At 41.1% G+C, this 19,151-nt stretch overlaps 4 protein-coding genes and 1 long non-coding RNA gene across 6 annotated transcripts; 3 read left to right on the plus strand and 2 right to left on the minus strand.

The window, feature by feature from the left end:
• The first annotated feature begins 341 nt into the window (after positions 1-341).
• On the plus strand, positions 342-1,675 carry LOC125556661 (TRAF-type zinc finger domain-containing protein 1-like). The gene has a single exon (XM_048730105.1). It carries the CDS (start codon positions 443-445, stop codon positions 1,451-1,453), a length of 1,011 nt encoding a protein of 336 aa, XP_048586062.1. The 5' UTR covers positions 342-442; the 3' UTR covers positions 1,454-1,675.
• A 935-nt stretch (positions 1,676-2,610) lies between these two features.
• Positions 2,611-4,033, minus strand: LOC116602296. Its single transcript, XR_004290365.2, has 2 exons — positions 3,398-4,033; positions 2,611-3,323 (listed from the first exon to the last, which is right to left on the minus strand). It is a non-coding gene; the product is annotated as an uncharacterized LOC116602296 (long non-coding RNA).
• Positions 2,922-8,854, plus strand: LOC5518919. 2 transcript variants are annotated; one of them, XM_032363658.2, is made up of 3 exons: positions 2,922-3,093; positions 3,195-3,288; positions 6,678-8,854. In XM_032363658.2, the coding sequence occupies exon 3, from the start codon at positions 6,709-6,711 to the stop codon at positions 8,311-8,313; it is 1,605 nt and encodes a 534-aa protein (XP_032219549.2). In that variant the 5' UTR covers positions 2,922-3,093; positions 3,195-3,288; positions 6,678-6,708; the 3' UTR covers positions 8,314-8,854. The 2 variants fall into 2 exon arrangements, with proteins under 2 accessions (XP_032219549.2, XP_001638899.2); XM_001638849.3 differs by lacking the exon at positions 3,195-3,288.
• A 3,374-nt stretch (positions 8,855-12,228) lies between these two features.
• Positions 12,229-15,138, plus strand: LOC5518966 (serine/threonine-protein kinase Nek7). Its single transcript, XM_032363660.2, has 4 exons — positions 12,229-12,775; positions 13,365-13,575; positions 13,952-14,104; positions 14,610-15,138. The coding sequence occupies exons 1-4, from the start codon at positions 12,348-12,350 to the stop codon at positions 14,889-14,891; spliced, it is 1,074 nt and encodes a 357-aa protein (XP_032219551.1). The 5' UTR covers positions 12,229-12,347; the 3' UTR covers positions 14,892-15,138.
• LOC125568436 (tyrosyl-DNA phosphodiesterase 1-like) lies at positions 15,019-18,321 on the minus strand. Its single transcript, XM_048730774.1, has 5 exons — positions 18,308-18,321; positions 17,899-18,006; positions 17,186-17,288; positions 15,678-15,789; positions 15,019-15,463 (listed from the first exon to the last, which is right to left on the minus strand). The coding sequence occupies exons 2-5, from the start codon at positions 17,946-17,948 to the stop codon at positions 15,390-15,392; spliced, it is 339 nt and encodes a 112-aa protein (XP_048586731.1). The 5' UTR covers positions 17,949-18,006; positions 18,308-18,321; the 3' UTR covers positions 15,019-15,389.
• Between the last annotated feature and the right edge of the window lie 830 nt (positions 18,322-19,151).

The following is a 19,151-nucleotide window of genomic DNA, read 5'->3' on the forward strand; positions in this document are numbered from 1 at the left end:
GAATTATGAACTTAGCATTCGTGGAACGTTCTGGACTGTCTGAGTGCAGCGAAGCACGTTTTCATCAATTTTACCCCCAAAATTTAATAAAGTGTAGTCTTTTTAACTGCCAGATTCTTAATTTGCATCATCCATACTTGTAATTGCGTCGTCCGAACTTTTATACTGAATGTTCTCGCATTATAAACCAGAATAATGCTTTTATTTGGTACTCCTGTGTGCCAAAAATCGACCGCGCTCGACTGGAACTAGCAAAAAGGTAAACATTCGAAAGTGAAAGAACATTCTGGATGATTCGAAGGATTTTCCCTGCAGTAAAAAATAGAACCATTACATAAGAATTTGAAATTAGGCAGAAAAAGGTATATAAACGAGACACGGCCTGAGCAGCGCAGCCTAAATATCTCTTCGACGAAATACTATGACAGCGAATTATTGAGAAATGGAGACCTGTGATCGATGCAAGAAACAAGTACCGGGGGTGAATTTTGTGATGCATATTGCGCACTGTACGAGAAACACAGAGATATGCCCGATTTGTGGCGAATTCTACCCAAAATCTAGCAGCAAGGAACACATAGATGAGTATCACAAAGAAATCTCTTGCGAATTGTGTGGGGACGTAGTGGAATCAAAAGCTAAACTTACCGAGCACGAATCGCATTGCTCGAAACGGAAGATTTGCTGCGCTTTTTGTGAACTTTCGATGAATAGAAACGAACTGGAGGAACACGAAGACTTCTGTGGTTCCAGGACTGAGAAATGTGCGTCCTGCAACAAATTTGTCCTGCTGAGAGACCAGCAAAATCATTGCTGTATCGAGAACTCTACACCGAACCAGAGCCAAGATGATGTGTTGCTTCCGTGCGAGTTTTGCGAAAAACTGGTACGCTCAGCGGATCTGCTATATCACCAAGAATCATGTGCAAACCCAGAAGTGCAACTACCTCCAGAAATCATTGATTTAACCGAAGATGCAGACAATACCGGGGAGCTATCTAATAATATTGTTGACTTGACTGAAGAAGAAGAAGAGGAAGAAGTTTTGACTGATAATAATGTAGATGTTACTGACAGTGCTGAGGGTGGTAAAGTGAGGTCTAGATCCCCAAGTCCTGTATGTGCATTGCCATGTGAGGTATGTGGAGAGCTCTGCCCCGCTGATCGGCTCATTGAGCATCAAGATGCCTGTCTGCGCCAGAGTAATTCAGATGACTCCCAGCAGTCTGACAGTGATGATGTTACCATGGCAGCACCCAATGTGTGGGACAGCACCCCATTCTATGGCCGCGCCTTTCCTAGACATGCAACTTTGGCAGAATTCTTTGATGATGATTGGTTTGTGCACAGGCGGTGGAATCCTGGGTTTGGAATAGACATTATGAACAGAAGTGCAGATCCATTTGATATAATGTGGAGAAATATGCAAAGATCAATGTTTTATAATATGTAGCTCTACAAATACAGGAAGATTTACTTTTGTTATTAGGTAATAGGTGTATTCTAAAAGGTTGGCCTTAAATTCGCAAAAAATGACCTGATTTGTCTTCATGCAATTAAAAGGAAAATCAAATATTAAAAAAGAAAACAACAATGTCATAGATTGAAGTTGTATTTGATTAGATTAAAGTACATAGCCAATTTCAACATGAAATAAAGAGAGCTGTATATTTGATATTAGTTGTCCTCAAAATGCAATGTGTGAATTGCCAGAACAAATCCAAACAAAATTTTGAATAGCACCGTAATTTTTAAATTAACTTCTCCCCCTTCCCTCTCCGCCGAGCTCGCCTCCGCTGACCTTCCCGATGCCTGGGTCCCCGAGAATGATAAAACGGTAGTTCGCGTGTTTTTTTTCCTACAAACCTATATATATATATATATATATATATATATATATATATATATATATATATATATATATATATATATATATATATATATATATATATATATATATATATATATATATTCAATATATAATTCAATATATAATTCAATATATATATATATATATATATAGATATATAGTGTTGGTTTGAGAAAAATACAAACTACATAGGTTTCCCTACAGGTCTGTTTCGTGGTTGCCCACTCATCAGGGTATATATATATATATATATATATATATATAATACAAATATCTTGCCAGCGGTTTGCAGCTCATCAACCAAACGTGGGTCAAGTAATGTTTAACGGTATAAACATCTCCCTTAAAATTGTATCAATAACATAAATCCACGAATTTTCCTCCGCTACCTGTTAAACATACCAGTGCCCCCTCTCCTTCCCTTCGAAAATGTCTAGATCCGATCCTGCTGTCCATTGGAATTATTAAACAGGCCCGTAGCCAGAATTTTGAGTGGGGTGGTTCGTTTTTCCATTTGAGCGGACCAAATTTCCGGTATACCCCTCTCATCGCCTTATTACATTAGGCAATATATACTTCAAATAAATTTAATCTTGTATTTAAAATGTTATTAATAGGGTACTTTTTAACATATAGCGATGATAATAAAGATATTTATTAAAAAGGTCTATACTAGAAAGTGAAACATTTATTCAACAGATAAAGTCAGCATATTTTGGAGTTAATTCAATTTATTTTTGGTTGATGAGCAGCAGGTGAGATATTCGTAATTTTCCCACGGTCACGCGATCTGTGACTTGTCCATCTACCGTTATACATTATTAGACCCAAGTTTGGTTGATGTGCAGCAAATTGCTGGCAAGATAATTGTATTATTCCCAATGTCACGTGATTGCTTAGTAATAAACAAGAATCTGAGTCCCATAAAGCTCATAGCTCATAACCTCCTTTTACTTTTTTGTTTTTGTTTTTGTAAGATACCTGTGTATTTTATTCTTGAGAAAGCCTGGTACTACATGAATATAAATAAGGGGAGTCCCCGCCAATCTGACTTTCACTTTCGCTAGTAGAATTTCCTGTTTCCTGTTTGGGTGTTGGGTGTTTTGCGGAGCTCACATTCACTGGCTTTGGGCTTATAGAACCATATACCTACCATCGCTTTGATCAATATCGATCTTCACCATTCCTTTATTGGCATTTACTGTCAATAACAAGCACAAACGGTAAGCTAAATTCGGATTTGTCGGTTGTAGTTTCCGATCTCTCGGTTGCTAAATGTAGCTTAGTGTCATGGCTAACTTATCTTCTCTCTCTTGAACCCAAGACTTCGTAAAGCCGTATTTATCCCCTCGACTTGTGCAAAGAGAGATTCAGCACTTCTTTATCCTACTTTTCGTCTCCGGAATTTGACACAAGTGGTAAGAGTTGAGGGCTTAACCTCGGCATAAGGACCCTAGAAGGCATACGAGAAACCTTTGTATTCAGCCCTGTTTTCATAGTTCTGCCATATCTTTGTGACACACTCACATTGTCATTGAAGAGGAGGGATTGATCTTTGGCTCTGCGAGATATATTTCGGTTATAGGTGTTTTCGGGTTTTTCTGGTGTTCGCAACGAGCGATTTCGAATTTCCCGTTTCCCCATTTGTTTTTACAAATCTCAATTAAACATCAAACCTTTGTATCCAGCCCTGTTTTCATCGTTCTGCCATCGCTTTGTGACGCACTCACATTGTCGTTGAAGAGGAGGGGTCATCAGGCGCCAAACGTTTCAAAATTCATTTTCGCACTATAGTATCAATTTGCAAATCAAGTTATGCCAAACTATCCGTGCAACTATTAAATAATCATTGCAAGTATACAAATTCACAAGAGTATGCAAAAAACTTTGCTAGTAAGTAAAGTGTAGTGTTAGCCATTTTGGGTACCCTGTGGTACCTGCCTCGTTTTGAGGTAATAAAGAGGTTGTTGATATCCAATATGGCCGTGTCGTGTTGGCTTGTGTCAGTGTGCAGGAATCTACTTCCATCGTCGTTAAGAAAACACTACATAAAGATTCCGTGAGTTAGCCTACTTGTAGGTTTTGATAGTTTTTCCGGCACGAAAACCCCGAAAACACGAAGTTATACCATACGCATACCATGGCCGCCATTCTCCCCCTCCCCCTGCGGAGCGCGTTATCCAAGATGGCGGCCGTGGGGTTTTCGTGCCGGAAAAACTATCAAAGCCTACAAGTAGGCTACCGTGAGTTTACAAATTTCATGCAAGTATGAAAAAAGCCATGCAAGTATACAAAATCCATGCAAGTATAAAAAAATCCATGCAAGTTGAAAATCCATGCAAGTATAAAAAAATCCATGCAAGTATACAAAATCCATGCAAGTATAAAAAAATCCATGCAAGTATACAAAATCCATGCAAGTATAAAAAAAACATGCAAGTATAAAAAATCCATGCAAGTATACAAAATCCATGCAAGTATTCAAAATCCATGCAAGTATAAAAAAATCCATGCAAGTTTAAAAAAAACTTATGCAAGTATACAAAATCCATGCAAGAATAAAACAATCCATGCAAGTATAAAAAAAACGCTGTGTCTACTTGCACGGCTTCCGGTAAAGGAGGAAAAAAAACTAGCTGCATGGCTGTCTCCCATTTTCTCGATTTTTAGCCTAAATAACAAGTTTCTGACTTTGAAACACTTCTACGATTATTTAGAACAGCCAAGCGACGATTTACAAATCGATCATGGATTGTACAGAACTGTGGGATCTGTTGCAAACACAAGAGTAACAAAGCAGAACCTATGATCGTGTCTAACTTACCCAAATTACCATGGCACATCGCCATGGACCTGTTCCAGCTGAAGAACAATAAACATCTGCTAGTAGTAGACTATTTCTCTCGCTTTGTAGAAGTAGAGAAACTTACGTGTACAACTGCTCCAGCTGTTATCGGCCACCTTAAGTCTCTATTCAGTCGACATGGGATTCCTGAAACTCTAGTGTCAGACGGTGGCCCCCAGTTTTCAGCAAAAGAGTTTGAAACCTTTTCGATGGAATACGGATTCACTAATATTCTCAGCAGCCCCTTATACTCTCAGTCTAATGGGGAGGGTTGAACGTGCAGTAGGGACAGTGAAAAGTCTGTTAAGCAAGTCTAAAGATCCCTACAAGGGTATGTTGGCCTGTAGAACGACCCCATTTAAAAAACAAGGCTATAGTCCGGCTGAATTGCTGATGTCGAGAAAGCTGCGTACGAATATCCCCATCACTCAGGACCAGCGTGCCCCAGACTATGTGGACTATGAGCATCTAAGAGCCAAAGATGGAGCTTAGAGACAGAAACAAAACTATGACAGACGTCATGGTGTTCTCCCTCTACCACCTCTTCAGTGTGGAGATAAGGTTTGGATTCCGGACCGGAAACAGGAAGGAACAGTGATTGGGAAAACCAATGAACCAAGAAGCTATCAGCTGCCAAAACCTGACCCCAAAACACCAACCGAGTCATCACAGGAGAACACTCCAGAGCCTGCGGCTAGAACAACAACACCGGAAGTGCAAGCACCAGATCCAGTAACCACTACCCGTAGTGGCCGGGTGGTTAAAACACCGGCTAGGTTGAAAGACTGAATATAAACACTGCAGTTCTGTTTGATTGTTATGAGGCAATGTATTTGATAACATAAGCCTAAGTTACCAGTGTTACTTACATTTTACATTGACATTGTCAAGGACATTCTGTCTTACATTAGGTAGACACCCAGAAAGGGAGATGTAATGTTGGGCTCCCTGTGTTATTTCGTTATAAGTATACTTGTGTTCGGTTCAATATGGCTTCGGTCTATTAAAAAGTTCAGAGTTCTTAGAAGAATCGTCTTGTTTCTCGGCAATCCTATACCGACAAACACTACAGTATACTTGCATGGATTTTGTATACTTGCATGTTTTTTTATACTTGCATGGATTTTGTATACTTGCATGGATTTTTTTATACTTGCATGGATTTTTTTATACTTGCATGGATTTTGTATACTTGCATGGATTTTTTATACTTGCATGGTTTTTTTTATACTTGCATGGATTTTTTTATACTTGCATGGATTTTGTATACTTGCATGGATTTTGTATACTTGCATTGATTTTTTTATACTTGCATGGATTTTGTATACTTGCATGGATTTTCTTTTATACTTGCATGGATTTTGTATACTTGCATGGATTTTTTATACTTGCATGGCTTTTATACTTGCATGGAATTTGTAAACTCACGGAATCTTTACTTACTAGCAAAGTTTTTTGCATACTCTTGAGAATTTGTATACTTGCAATGATTATTTAATAGTTGCACGGATAGTTTGGCATAACTTGATTGTCAAATTGATACTATAGTGCGAAAATTAATTTTGAAACGTTTGGCGCCTGATAAGGGGTTGATCTTTGGCTCTGCAAGATAATTTTTTGGTTATAGGTGTTTTCAGGTTTTTTATGGGGTTCGCAATGAGCGATTTCGAATTTCCCGTTTCCCGTTTCCCCATTTGTTTTTACAAATTTCAATTAAACATTGATTTCAATAAAATAGTTTGCAGTGGCTAAATACCCAACAGTCAGGAAAATATATATATGTTTTTTTTCTTATCTTCCCACTCCCCCCCCCCCCTCCCTTTAACAACACCCAGGATTTGAGAGCCCTCCTCGTAGAGGGCCATTTATTTTTCACAGCCAGGTGATTAAAAATTTTTGAAGCTCCCCCTCCCCTTTCAGGATATTAATGAACACTCCCCAAAAATGGTTGTTATTTTGCAGCATTTCAGTGAATCGGCTCTGGTGTCAATAAATGGCTACGTGTTGCAGTTTAGACGCAGAGTTAGCATCCAAGCATGACAGTATCCAAGAGCAGACAGATAAAGTTCTAAAGAATGCCAGATGCCGCTCCCATCTGAATCATTACCTGGATGAGCTGGACCGGAAATTTAGTGTGGATTTGAGAGACCAGGAGGTGATAAATATACGGAAAGACATGGAATATATTGCTAGTCAATTCGCCAAGAAGGTCGCATGTCATGATGCTCGTTTCAAGGGAGAAATCCTAAACTCTGGAAGCCATTACGAAGGTTTACAAGTTTCGGCACCTGATGAGTTTGATTATATGATAGAGATAGAGGAATTGTCAAAACAATCGATGGTTGATTTCAGGCCGACGACAGATTCCGGATTTTTCTATGGTTATTCTAAGGCTTCCAATAGATGGAAAGATTGTATCTCGCTGTTTTGCACTGATCACAATCAGCCATTACGCTTACAAAGTATCTGCCCATTATGTTCTAATAATTCGAAGTTGTACCAACGCATTCTTGACCCAGAAAAAGTACAGGATGTGTTTAGAAAGATAGCTGATGAGGTGATGGAAGAACTGCTCCTTCCCAAGTACTGGGAACATGGGGGCTTTAACCGGCCCCGGTTCAGTGGACACAGAAAACATGGTCCAGCTACCATGTTCCAATTGATATATAGGACGGAGAAGGAAATAAAGATCAACATTGACATCACCCTGGCTATCAAGGTGCCAAAGCCAACACCCTCAGTGGTCTTGCAGTCCCTGAAAATCATGCGTCAAGAGCCATGCTCAAGCAGAATGGATGTGAGGATACTATTGGGAACTGACCCAGGAGTCCATATGATACCACTTTACTCAAAAATGATGCTTCAGAAAAGGAAGTATGCCAAAAAGCATGCTTGGCGGTTGTCAACCTCTCTGGTTGAGGGCAGAATATTTCAGGAACTCGGATATGATGCATTGCCAAGCAGAGCAATCAGGGTGATGAAGATACTCCGGAAGGAATACCTGACCTATTTCAGTCGTAAAACTGTACGCCAGCGACGTCCAAGAAAGACTGCTGCAAAGAAAAATAAAGCATCACAGAAAGAACAGGTCAGAAACCAAATCGAGGATGACACAACAGATCTGACTGATAATGATGAAGATGAGTCCAGCAAAACAAAAAACTACTTCATAAAGGGCGCCATTACAGAACTTCAGAAAGTATTTGAAGACCTTGATGTTACTTTTGACCCTGTGGTAATGAAACGCGAGCAGTATCAATTACAAGATGTTGGTTTGATGTCCGATCTGCCCAAACCTGGATCTGGGGAATATTATGGAGCAAAACAGTATGTGGCATCCATTGAGATCAAAATGGCCATTCTGGAACTTGTGCTAAAGGACTCCGAGCTTGGTTTATCAACTATCGACCTAGCAGGCACCGTTTTACATCTGTGTCAAGTGTTTAAAAGCAACATGGCTCAGGGAAGGGTGGGTGAGAATGTCTTTAGTGGTGGTGAGGTCTGTACATTGCCTAGCTCGGAGAAAACGAACAGAGCAAAGCTGGCCCTCAACAAACTCTTGTCGCATTTGGTGGAAGTTGCCAGCAAAAAAACATAGAGACGAGGGACATCAGACAACCATGAATCCCTCAGATATATGTGTTGCTATGTGAATAGGGGACTTGCGCTTAGAGATCACATTACTGCTATCAAGTATGCTACTTAACATGTAGCTCAACTGACGCTCATGATTTGATGAAATGAATATGTATTCAACTAAAATAAATACAGGTTAAGTAGTTTTGGAGTACATATCAAGTATACTACTTAGTATGTAGCTTAACTGATGCTCATGATTTGATAAATTTAATATGTATTTAACCCAAGAAATACAGGTTAAATAGCTTTGGAGTATATATCAAGTATACAACTTAACATGTACCTTAACCGATAGTTGTAATTTGATTGATTTTTAAATCCAATTAAAATATGTATTTTACTAGATAAATACAGACTAAGTAGTATTCAGTTACAAATTAAGTTTACCTGTTATGGTATCCCTGTGTTATAATATGTTATGGTATCCCTGTGTAATAATTAGCATAGACCCATGTAAACCAGCCAAGATGGCGTCCTAGTAAACCTCAGTTGTTGTGTTACATCTCGAGTGAAATCTTCTTGCATCCGAGCCATCCGATATCAGAAACATAACAATACCATTTACCACGTAAACAGGTCACTTTACCTAATATTGTATAAATACAGCTTACATACATACATATGAAATACATTCCGACTACCCAAGGATTTAACTATTATGTTCAATTACATGTAAAATATATGGTAAATTACATGTCAAGTAGAATAAGTATAAATGAAGTCTCTGTCATGTAAAAAAAGTAAAAAATATTCGTATAAATGTAGAATTTTAAAATAGTTATTAATTTTTGCACAAAGAGCAGCATTTTGTCCCATCGTAAATTAGGAGGGAAATGTCGATTTCTCTTATTTTGCGTTTAAAAGTATTTAAACTCGGTGACGATCTTATAGTGACCGACAGTTTCCCCCAAAGCTTTGGCCCAAGGTACCTTAAAGAGTGCTTTCCATAAGTAGTGGTGTTGTACCTTGGAAGGGAGAAATCTGCTTGCCTTTTGGCAATGTGTCTATTAAAAAGATATTAGGAGGGCACAAGTTATTGTGCACCTTGTACATTAGTATAGCAATGTCCTGCAGCCGTCTGTTTAAGAGGGTAGGTAGCTTAGCCCGTTCAAGGAGGTTAGCGTAACTAGAGCTTTTGTCTTTGAAAACAGCCCTAAGTCCTCTTTCTTGTACCCTTTCGAGCTTGCGCTTGTCACTTGATCGGCAAAAGTGCCACACAAGGTGACAGTAGGTGAGGTGAGGCAGAACTGTCGATTTAAATAGTTGTAGTTTGGCGTTGGTGGGGATAAGATTCCTGAGGCGCATTAGAACACCAGCTCTTTGACTGGCTCTTTTACAAATTTCATTGATATGGGTGCTAAAATTTAACTGGTAGTCAATCGTGACACCTAGTAGTTTGAGTTCATTAGTGTCATTTATTATTCCACCATGCACATAAAGAGCTGCGTTAGCGTCGGAGTTTTTTCGGCGATTACCAGTAAGATGTAAAACCTGATACTTTTTTTAGTTTGCCGGCTAGGAGGTTTGAATCGTACCACTGAGTAGCATGGTCTGCACTCACTCTGAGATCTGAAATCACGGTGCTAAGATATCTTCCAGTGTGATAAATCTGATGATCATTAGCAAACATGGATAAAATTCCATCAATGTGATAGCATAGGTCGTTCTGGAAAATATTCCATAATAGTGGACCTAGAGCAGAACCCTGTGGACATCCCCGATTGATATTCTTGTATGAGCTGACATGGCGGCCTAGGCGCACCCGGTTATTCCTTTCAGAAAGGTAGCTACCCAGTAGTGCTATCAAGTTCTCTTGGAAGCCGTAAGCTTTAAGCTTACTCAGAAGCAGTGGTGGATGAAGTGAATCAAAGGCTTTATACATATCTGTTGAAAGGATGCTAACTGACAGTTTATTATCCCTTGCTTTTTTCCAGCCTTCTATTAGATTGATTAGGGTCGTCTCACAGCTGTGTGATTTTCTGTATGCCGAGGAGTTAGTGAAAAAGTGTCTTTCAAAACCCTCTGCAACTTGTGAGCATATAAGCTTTTCAAAGACCTTATCTACACAAGGCAAAACAGTAATGGGTCTATAGTTCTCCTTTGAATATTTCTCGTCTTTCTTAAATACCGGGGTCCAATCACCGAGCTTCCATGAGCCAGGCCACACCTTTGACTTGATGCATGAATTAAAAAGAGAAGTAAGAGGTTTAGCAAGCTCCGTTTCACCTATTTTTAGAAGTTTAGGGGGAATGTCATCACACCCAGCTGCTTTTCTAGGTTTAAACCTGGCCTTCCGTGACAGGTCGCAGCTCACGGCAAGGAGTGGTGTTAGAACACACATCCAAGATGCGTATTGTGCTGGGATGATCCATGAAATCGTCAGGTGAAGACAATTTAGCCTTGTCGCCACCGATACCGTCTGCAATGGTGGAAAAGTAATCTACCAGTATCTCAGCTACGCGACTTTGGTCTTTAACAAGTGTTCTATCGACATCGTTGAGATGAATTTCATTGTCTCAAGTCGTATTTTTAGAGCTGAGTAAAGGTTTGAACGTTTTGAAAAACTCCCTAGGTTTCTCTTTAAGATGCTCACATTGTTTCCTCCAGTAGTGCTTTATGGCTATTCTTCTTTGTCGGGTGGCCTCATTACGGGCTGCCCTTTTATTTTCCCAGTTCTCAGGGGTTTTGTTTTTTAAGAATTTAGATGTTGCCTTGCGTTTGGCTCGAATAGTCTGCTTCCATTCGGACGTCATGAAAGGGACGTCTTTATCACGCACTTTCATTCGCTTCATTGGAGCAGCCTTTTCTGTGATGCTTTAGAAGAGGGAACTCCAGAAATAGACCTTGTCGTCAACGTCGTCATAGATATTGCCAACGTGCCAGGGCGCAACATTCAAACATTCAACTGCATTTTGAAGTCATCACAGTCAAAGAATTTATAACTTCTGAAAGAGATAACTTTAGGTTTGTTAGGGTTAACTCGGTCATTCAAGATCCCATAAACAAGCGTGTGGTCACTGAGCGATGGATAGTAGTTACCACTGTGTTTTATTGTCTCTGGCTTGTTGACAATGAGTACATCAATCAAAGACAGTGTAAGTTTGTTGGCACGCATTTAAGTTCTTGTCGAGAAGCAATTTCCCCTCCGGTTTGTCTGGTCTGAGTCTATTAAGGTTGAGGTCACCTACTAGGATGACATTGTTGCTTTGTAAGCTAGCCCAGCTACAAATATCACTTAGTTAATTTTCTAAAAGGATTTGATAGTTACCAGTGAGTGGCTTCGGAAGGCGATAGGGGCAAAGCATTGTTACCGTCTCCGATTTTATTTTCGTCTGTATGGCTATAGGTTCGATAGTTTTATATTTTTTCGTAATATTAAGCCGCTTGTATGTCAGACAAGCTGAGACAATTGCCATCACCACCCCCCCCCCCCTCCCCCTCCCCCTCCGCCCTTCTTTCGGTCATTACGGTGGATAGAATAACCGGGAAGTGCGAAACAGTTGTTCGTATAGGAAGAATATATCTTTGTTTCACTTACGAACATTATATGCACATTCAGTTTTTTTATTAATCTGGATAGCTCCTCGAATTTGTTTTGAATGCTGCGTCTAGAAATAGCCTGGTCGTTTTAAATAGTTTAAAAAAGTAAATGAAGAGTTTGTGTTGGTTGTGAGTTGACCGTAAACGGGTGAAATATTTGTTGGATTCATTTCGGTTGGGGCGTTGGCGCCGAATTGTGGGTCAAAGTGCAGCTGGAGCTCCGAGCTCGAATTCGCATGCACACAGGCATCCCATTCTGATAAAAAACGTTCTGTTAATTATCTCCTTTCAATTCTTTCGTGTTTTTTTAGAAGGAAATATCCTATATTCTGCGCTTCACGCAATTAATGACCTCATTATCTACGTCATAATCAGACCCCATAATCATTTTCGAACTCCACCTTCGAACTACCAACTTCCATCTCTCTGCGCGCTGCAAGTACCGAGCAAAGAATGGCAAAACGAACGCGCTCTCAGACAGACATCAACCAGCAACTTCGCTTTGACATCCTAGACCCAAGTAAAGCAGGTGGGAGCGAGGCCGCAGCAGATGGGCCTTCGTCTCTTCAACAAAGCGCGCGCACAATGATCCTCCAATCAGTGGGGCTGAAGTACCTCGGGCGCATTGCAGAGCTTCCGTTGCCGAAGCCCATGATCAACATGCTGTCTAATCAGCTCGCTGTGGATGACTTTTTCGTGAATCGTAACGACCTTGATGGTGACCACAGGAATTACTGCGTGTACCCCGCTAAGTGTTTGCTTGACATGTCGGACGTTTTGTTGAAGTGTGTGCCGGAGTGTTTGGCGAGCGAGGAGGTGAATGCCGCGGTGGAGCAATGGACCGGCGTCGCGCACCCTAACCTCATGTCATACTATATTAAGTAAGTACCGGCAAAATTTATGACTGCAATATTAAAGAATGTCGATCACCTACTCCTTTGTTATTGCTTATCGTTAAAAATACAGCGATTTATTCGCAAGGAAACTTCAAAATAAATGTCTACGCATGAAGTCTTGTGTGTTGTTGACAATAATATTGACGATAATATATTGGTAACTCGCTTCAATTGGATGCTTTGTGTGACTCTTCGGGAGCATAAAATGGCGGCGTGATTGGCCTTCCTTAAAGGACGCCAATCATCCAATTATTAATGCAACCTTTTTTGAATGCAACCTCCTATTTGCAAGACTTCAAAATAACCACCCACGATTGATCTGATACTCTGTTAACGATAGACTATGTCAGTTTAGATGTTTTCTTGTGGGATCTCAAGTATTCGAAGACGAAGTATTTTCCACTTTTCCTGGTCAAGTATAAACACGCCTTTAATTATGCTGCTCAATGTTTTTTGTCAACATGAACTACACTGCATCATTTAAAAAGAAGTCTGTAAAAAGACCAAATGAACAAGTATGGATTCTAGAACATACACAAATGGGATTAATTCCAAAAATTCTAAATTTCCCCAGGTTTGCTCAGAGCGGCACTCAAATTGTGGTGTTTGAATACCCGCCATTTGCACTGCCTGACATCCTCGATAAACTACGCCGTGATAACAAAAGAATCCCGGAGTTTCTCATCTGGAAAGCATTCCACGAGTTGTGCTCAGTACTGAAGTATCTCCACGATCAGGGAATGTCCTACACAGGCCTCAAACCCGAGCGCGTTGCATTTACACAGGTATACAGAAACTAGGCCTCAAACACGATTTCATTCGTCGCGTTGAATCATGTAGGCATATACAGCTATTTCAAAAAAAGATTGTCCAAGATCGCTCTGCCGCACGCGCCCATACTGCGGGGTAGTATGGTAAATATATGTTGTTTTAGACTATGCCATTCTTCACTACCGGCGCAAACTCGTTAAGCGCGGTCAGAATAGCAGAACGAGTCTATTTAATAAAATCCTGAAAATAAAATAAAAATTCTGAGAAACCTATTACCCATACCACGTCACGGTATGGGCGCGTACGGCTGAGCGCTTTTGAACAACGTTTTTTTGAAATATGTATATGTAGATAAAGAGTAGCAAACTAACCACGATGCATGATTGACAGGAGGGCGTTCTTAAGCTTGATAGCGGCCTGTTGTACCTACCCTCCCCCGGTCAGGACATGATGCAGGGTGCGGCAGTTGGGGACTCGGGAGTGACCGGAGTGTACACCTCTCCAGAGACCCTCAAGGGCGAGGAAATAACAGTGAAAAACCAGGCAAGTCTGACGCTTTAGGGGTATGAAGAGAGCCGGAGTGTACACTGAAAACCAAAAAAAGTCCTAAAAGAAATTGTGCTAAGGGTATAGTCTGTTAAAGGGATATGTAATTGATTTGGGGGCGTAAGCGTTAGTTAAGGCTAACGCTTGAAACGTCAGCGCAACTACTCTGTTTCACAGAGGCGTACCATTATACTTTTTCAACCTTGTGTTGATTAAGCTTGTAAAGAAGGTATAGCTTTAGTAATTTTGTGTTTGTTTGTTTTGCATTGAAACTAAAAGAAACATGTAAACGTTTTGAAGAAACATTTTAAATAAGCTTTATTTTACTTTTGGAAACTGTGCTTTGAAAAGAAAGTATAAATATACACCGTTCATAAACAAGGCAACATACTGGTCATACACTTAAAGTCAGGTAGTTCCTTTTGGCTTGCGTTACAGTGCGAGCCAAGAACTGTATGGTAGCGCCTGCGTCTATTCTTACTAACCAGTTGCAATCATCTAGGTTTGGATCTTGGGTTGCCTGTTGTACGAGATGGCCGCACGGGAGCCTGCGTACGCCAATGAGGGAACAGACATGTTTGGCGCCATGGCTAACATCATGGAAGGAAAGATCCCTACATCACTCGAGGGGGGGTACTCTGAGGACATGCTGCTCACTGTAAGAGACTGCTTACATAGCGAAGCGCATGCGCGACCGACGCTGGAGGACTTGCAGGCTCGCTCCAATGCGAAGATGGAAGCGCTCGTCCAGACTTACGCGGGAGAAAATATTACGTCATTATGAATTCCAAGTCAAATGGCGATCGCGCACACGAACCTGATGTCATTTGATCCAGAATTTTTTATCTTTTTTTGAATCGTTTTTAAGGAGAGAAATGTGCAACACCGAGACAGCTATGTTAACTATGCTGTGAGGGCTAAGAACATTTTAATACCGGGAATATTTCAGTAAATGAACATTTTAACCGGGAATCTTTCATTCAATGGACATTTTAACCGGAAATCTTTCAGTAAATGATAACAACAACAAATAATTGATTCTTTTATACACCATTATAATACCACCTAAGGTAACAAGTTCATCAAGGTAGCTGGCAGCTGGTGTGGAAGGGTAACTTTTGCCATAAGATTTCGGTATATCCAGGTGGCATAGGCAAGTAGAATCGGGAGGGTCATCAGAAATTGCCATTAGTGTCTGGAATATCCAGGTAGAATAGACCAACTTGGGTCCAGACATTGTCATTAGTGCCCGGTTTATCGAGGTGGCATAGGCCAAGTAGGATCAGGAAGGTGACCAGATATTGCCATTTGTGTCCGGTTTATCGAGGTATCGTACATCCCACATCCAAGGTTTCTCTGAAAATGAATCAACATCATTTGTTGGCCGTGGTATATCCGTCCTTTTTCCTTCCCACACATTACTCAACCCTCTTTAGCTAACGGGCGTAATACAAAACACTCTCACAACAGGGCGACTTTTTAAAAGGTTGTAGGTATTTTGTTTTTATTTTTTAAGCTTTGAGCCGTCATTGTTTTATAAACTTCTTTCCCTTCGAATATCGAGACCTACCGTCGTCACTGTACGGAGAGGGCGGAAGATCAAAGGGCACGTGCACGTGTGTGCAAGGTTCGTCTGACAAGCGGTTCTGTCCGGCAATACCAAAGAACGTCTTGTTGTCATCCTGGAATATTAAATAAAAAGCTATCGTGAATCAGTAATAGTCAAATACGTAGCATCGCGTCTGCCAAGACTTTTAAATCCCTATATCGTCTAGGAATAGCTTTGGGGACGGTTTGATTATTTGGTTGGATTGACTTCGCGCTTTTTCTAAACGAGACATAGATGTTTAATTCTTAAACAAAAGAGGTTGTAGATATTAGACCAAGCGATAGTCTTCGAGCTTTTTATATAAAAGATTCAAGCTTTCGCATTCACCATACTGAAAAGACTCTGAAACCTATATGTGTGGCACTGTTTCTTTGGATATCGAAATATCTTATCATCTTGGAAAATGTTATCATTCATAGACTATTTCGTGGCAGTGATGGAATGGAGCTGGTTTTATTGTAGAATGGATTGAATTTCACAGTGATTCAAGTGGATTAATTTGCTACTAAAATTTAAATCACACAGCAATTTAATTTTTCCGGGGGTGCGGGGGTGCTAGTTCTCTGATAAAATTCTCAACACCCCCGAAAAAACAAAAAGGGATTTTTTATGCCTTTGTTTGAAGTATCTCCAGGGGACGTTTATTGTCGGATTTGACTACATCCCAGTGATGTTGCTTTTGCTTTAGTTTTGTCTAGAAATAGCACGTCTATTAAGAACCGAAAGTGGACCTTCTGCCGTTGTGTGTGTGTGTTGGGGGGTGCGTTCTCACCCTCTGCACACCCCCCCCCCCCCCTGGGTACGGGCCTAGATCGGATACCTGATCGGCTGGGAGTAAGAGCACGCCGATCTCGTACGAGCGGATCATGAGCTTGGAACCGCCCTCCTCTAGCACCCCCGAATATACCCCGAGTATATCCCGACATTGATCGATTGCTTCTCGGTCGGTTACCTGATTGGCTGGGAGGAAGAGCACGCCGATCTCGTACGAGCGGATAATGAGCTTGGAACCGCCCTTCCCTAACACCCCCAAGTATACCCCGAGTATATCCCGACATTGATCGATTGCTTCTCGGTCGGTTACCTGATCGGCTGGGAGTAAGAGCACGCCGATCTCGTACGAGCGGATCATGAGCTGGGAACCGCCCTTCTCTAGCACCCCCGAGTATACCCCGAGTATATCCCGACATTGATCAATTGCTTCTCGGTCGGTTACCTGATCGGCTGGGAGGAAGAGCACGCCGATCTCGTGCGAGCGGATCATGAGCTGGGAACCGCCCTTCTCTAACACCCCCGAGTATACCCCGAGTATATCCCGACATTGATCGATTGCTTCTCGGTCGGTTACCTGATCGGCTGGGAGTAAGAGCACGCCGATCTCGTGCGAGCGGATCATGAGCTTGGAACCGCCCTTCTCTAACACCCCCGAGTATATCCCGACATTGATCGATTGCTTCTCGGTCGGTTACCTGATCGGCTGGGAGGAAGAGCACGCCGATCTCGTACGAGCGGATCATGAGCTGGGAACCGCCCTTCTCTAGCACCCCCCATGCCGCCTTGGACAAGTTCGAACTGGAACAAAGAGTAACGGGAAATTTGGTATACATCGGTATACAGTGATACCCTACAATAAGGACACCTTGTTATAAGGACAAGCGAGGACCAAGTAATAATTCTACGAAAAAATGGGCTGAACACTGTAGCCTCAGAAGACATGCATCTCATACGCATCGTACTAACTCTAAACATTTTGACATAAAAAAAAACGTTTAAATAGGTCTGGATCCGCACCTGGCCTCGATAAAAGAAAGGTCCGATCTCAACCTGCCTAATAAGGATATCTCGTTATTACTTGCAGTCCATAAAAGAAAGCTCCGTACGTGTTCTGTTCATCTTAACCTGCCTTATAAGGACATAATGACCCCCAATGAAAGAAGGCTCCATAAATGTCCTCATGAGGACAACTCGTTAATGAGGGCAGTTTTTGGATCCCGGAGGTGTCCTTGGTCATCAACAGCCTTCTACTTCCACCTTCCATTCTACACCAAGAGATAACTAGAAATCCGTCAATCGTTTCCGTCGGACCTCCGGAAGTAAACTGGTGACAATGCGGGTTTAACAAGAAAGAGAAAGAAAATCTCTGCTTTCACGGTAGATACACCGCGGTTTTGGTGCGCCATACCTGGTGACCATGAACCATGCCAGCCTGCTGTGATCTGGCGACGTGCGCATGTAAGTCTTGATGTGAGGAGAGGCGCGGCTTCTACCACGGCTTGTCGCGTTCCACGAGCTACAAGCGATATTTAGTCAGCATAGTTAACAGATTAATTATCTCAACATGTATAACCAACAACGCTATAACCGTCATAACCATCATCTTTATCATTATCATCATCTTCATCACCATAATCATCATTACCCCCATCATCACCAACTACCATTCTTATCACCAGGAACACTATCATCCTTACTACTACAATAATTATTATGGCCATCAATATCAGCATCACCACTTCCACCATCACAACCATCATCATCATCAACACCACTACCCTCACCATTAACTATCATCACAATTATCATCCTCTCACCAAAAGAAGGACGGTAAGTACTAGGGTTGTTTTTCCGCCGTCTTGTGACTGTAAGGAATGGAACCTCCCGCTGAAATAAACCATAAGGCTTCTTATTAAATTCTCCACACTCCCGAGTAGATTTCTCTACACTAAGAGAGTGGGCAGACCTCTAATAAGCTATAAGGCCACAGCCAAGATTTGCCGAGGGTAGTGGAAGCGCAAGAGATGTTATAGGGGGAAAGGGATGTATAGACATAGATATAACGCAAATATGTGTAAAAAGCGGCGATGTTTTAATAGGGAAACGACGTTATTTGGTGAAAGAAGGGCGAAGAGGGTGGGGGAGGTGACGACCCCCCTTCTTCTGCGTCAACCAGTAACAAAAAATTTGTAATATTGTACTTATACTATTTGTTTTAAAAAAACAACCTAGAGAAATAACAATATATGCAAGAAATGTCTAGTATTGTTCTATGAAATAAATACAGAGTGTAACAGCCATTGAAATAATGCCACTCTGTGAGAAAAGGTTTCCACAACAACTATTATTTTTTCCTTCAATTACTCAATAGTAAAACATTTTGCAGTCTGGTATGAATAAAAGGTTATCTTTACTCATAAAAGCATTTTTTTTTAGAAAAATAACCAGGGGTATAAGCAGATTTTTAATTGGTTTATACCCCGCGTACGCCAGCCCAGCGAAATACAGAGAAAAGGGCCTCTGCTAGCATGGTTTACTACAGTCAGATCATATTAGGAGGGCCAGGGGGACTAGTAATAATTGAAAGCTCTCCTCACAGATAATGCCCTCTTGTCTGGCAAGGGGTTGATGGTAGGAAGGTGTTGTTATTTGCTTAACATA

The sequence above is a fragment of the Nematostella vectensis genome, chromosome 7 (assembly GCF_932526225.1).
Source record: "Nematostella vectensis chromosome 7, jaNemVect1.1, whole genome shotgun sequence".
Classification (NCBI taxonomy): Eukaryota; Metazoa; Cnidaria; class Anthozoa; order Actiniaria; family Edwardsiidae; genus Nematostella; species Nematostella vectensis.

What these genes read in the sequence shown, in the direction of transcription:
- LOC125556661 (XM_048730105.1), top strand. Translation starts at nt 443, where the DNA reads ATGGAGACCTGTGATCGATGCAAGAAACAAGTACCGGGGGTGAATTTT.
- LOC5518919 (XM_032363658.2), top strand. Translation starts at nt 6,709, where the DNA reads ATGGCTACGTGTTGCAGTTTAGACGCAGAGTTAGCATCCAAGCATGAC.
- LOC5518966 (XM_032363660.2), top strand. Translation starts at nt 12,348, where the DNA reads ATGGCAAAACGAACGCGCTCTCAGACAGACATCAACCAGCAACTTCGC. An exon ending in CTCATGTCATACTATATTAA is followed by an intron (nt 12,776 to 13,364) that starts GTAAGTACCGGC and finishes AAATTTCCCCAG; the next exon opens with GTTTGCTCAGAGCGGCACTC. An exon ending in AGCGCGTTGCATTTACACAG is followed by an intron (nt 13,576 to 13,951) that starts GTATACAGAAAC and finishes CATGATTGACAG; the next exon opens with GAGGGCGTTCTTAAGCTTGA.
- LOC125568436 (XM_048730774.1), bottom strand. Translation starts at nt 17,948, where the DNA reads ATGCGCACGTCGCCAGATCACAGCAGGCTGGCATGGTTCATGGTCACC. An exon ending in TCTTCCTCCCAGCCGATCAG is followed by an intron (nt 15,790 to 17,185) that starts GTAACCGACCGA and finishes TTAATATTCCAG; the next exon opens with GATGACAACAAGACGTTCTT. An exon ending in CTCTCCGTACAGTGACGACG is followed by an intron (nt 15,464 to 15,677) that starts GTAGGTCTCGAT and finishes ATTCATTTTCAG; the next exon opens with AGAAACCTTGGATGTGGGAT.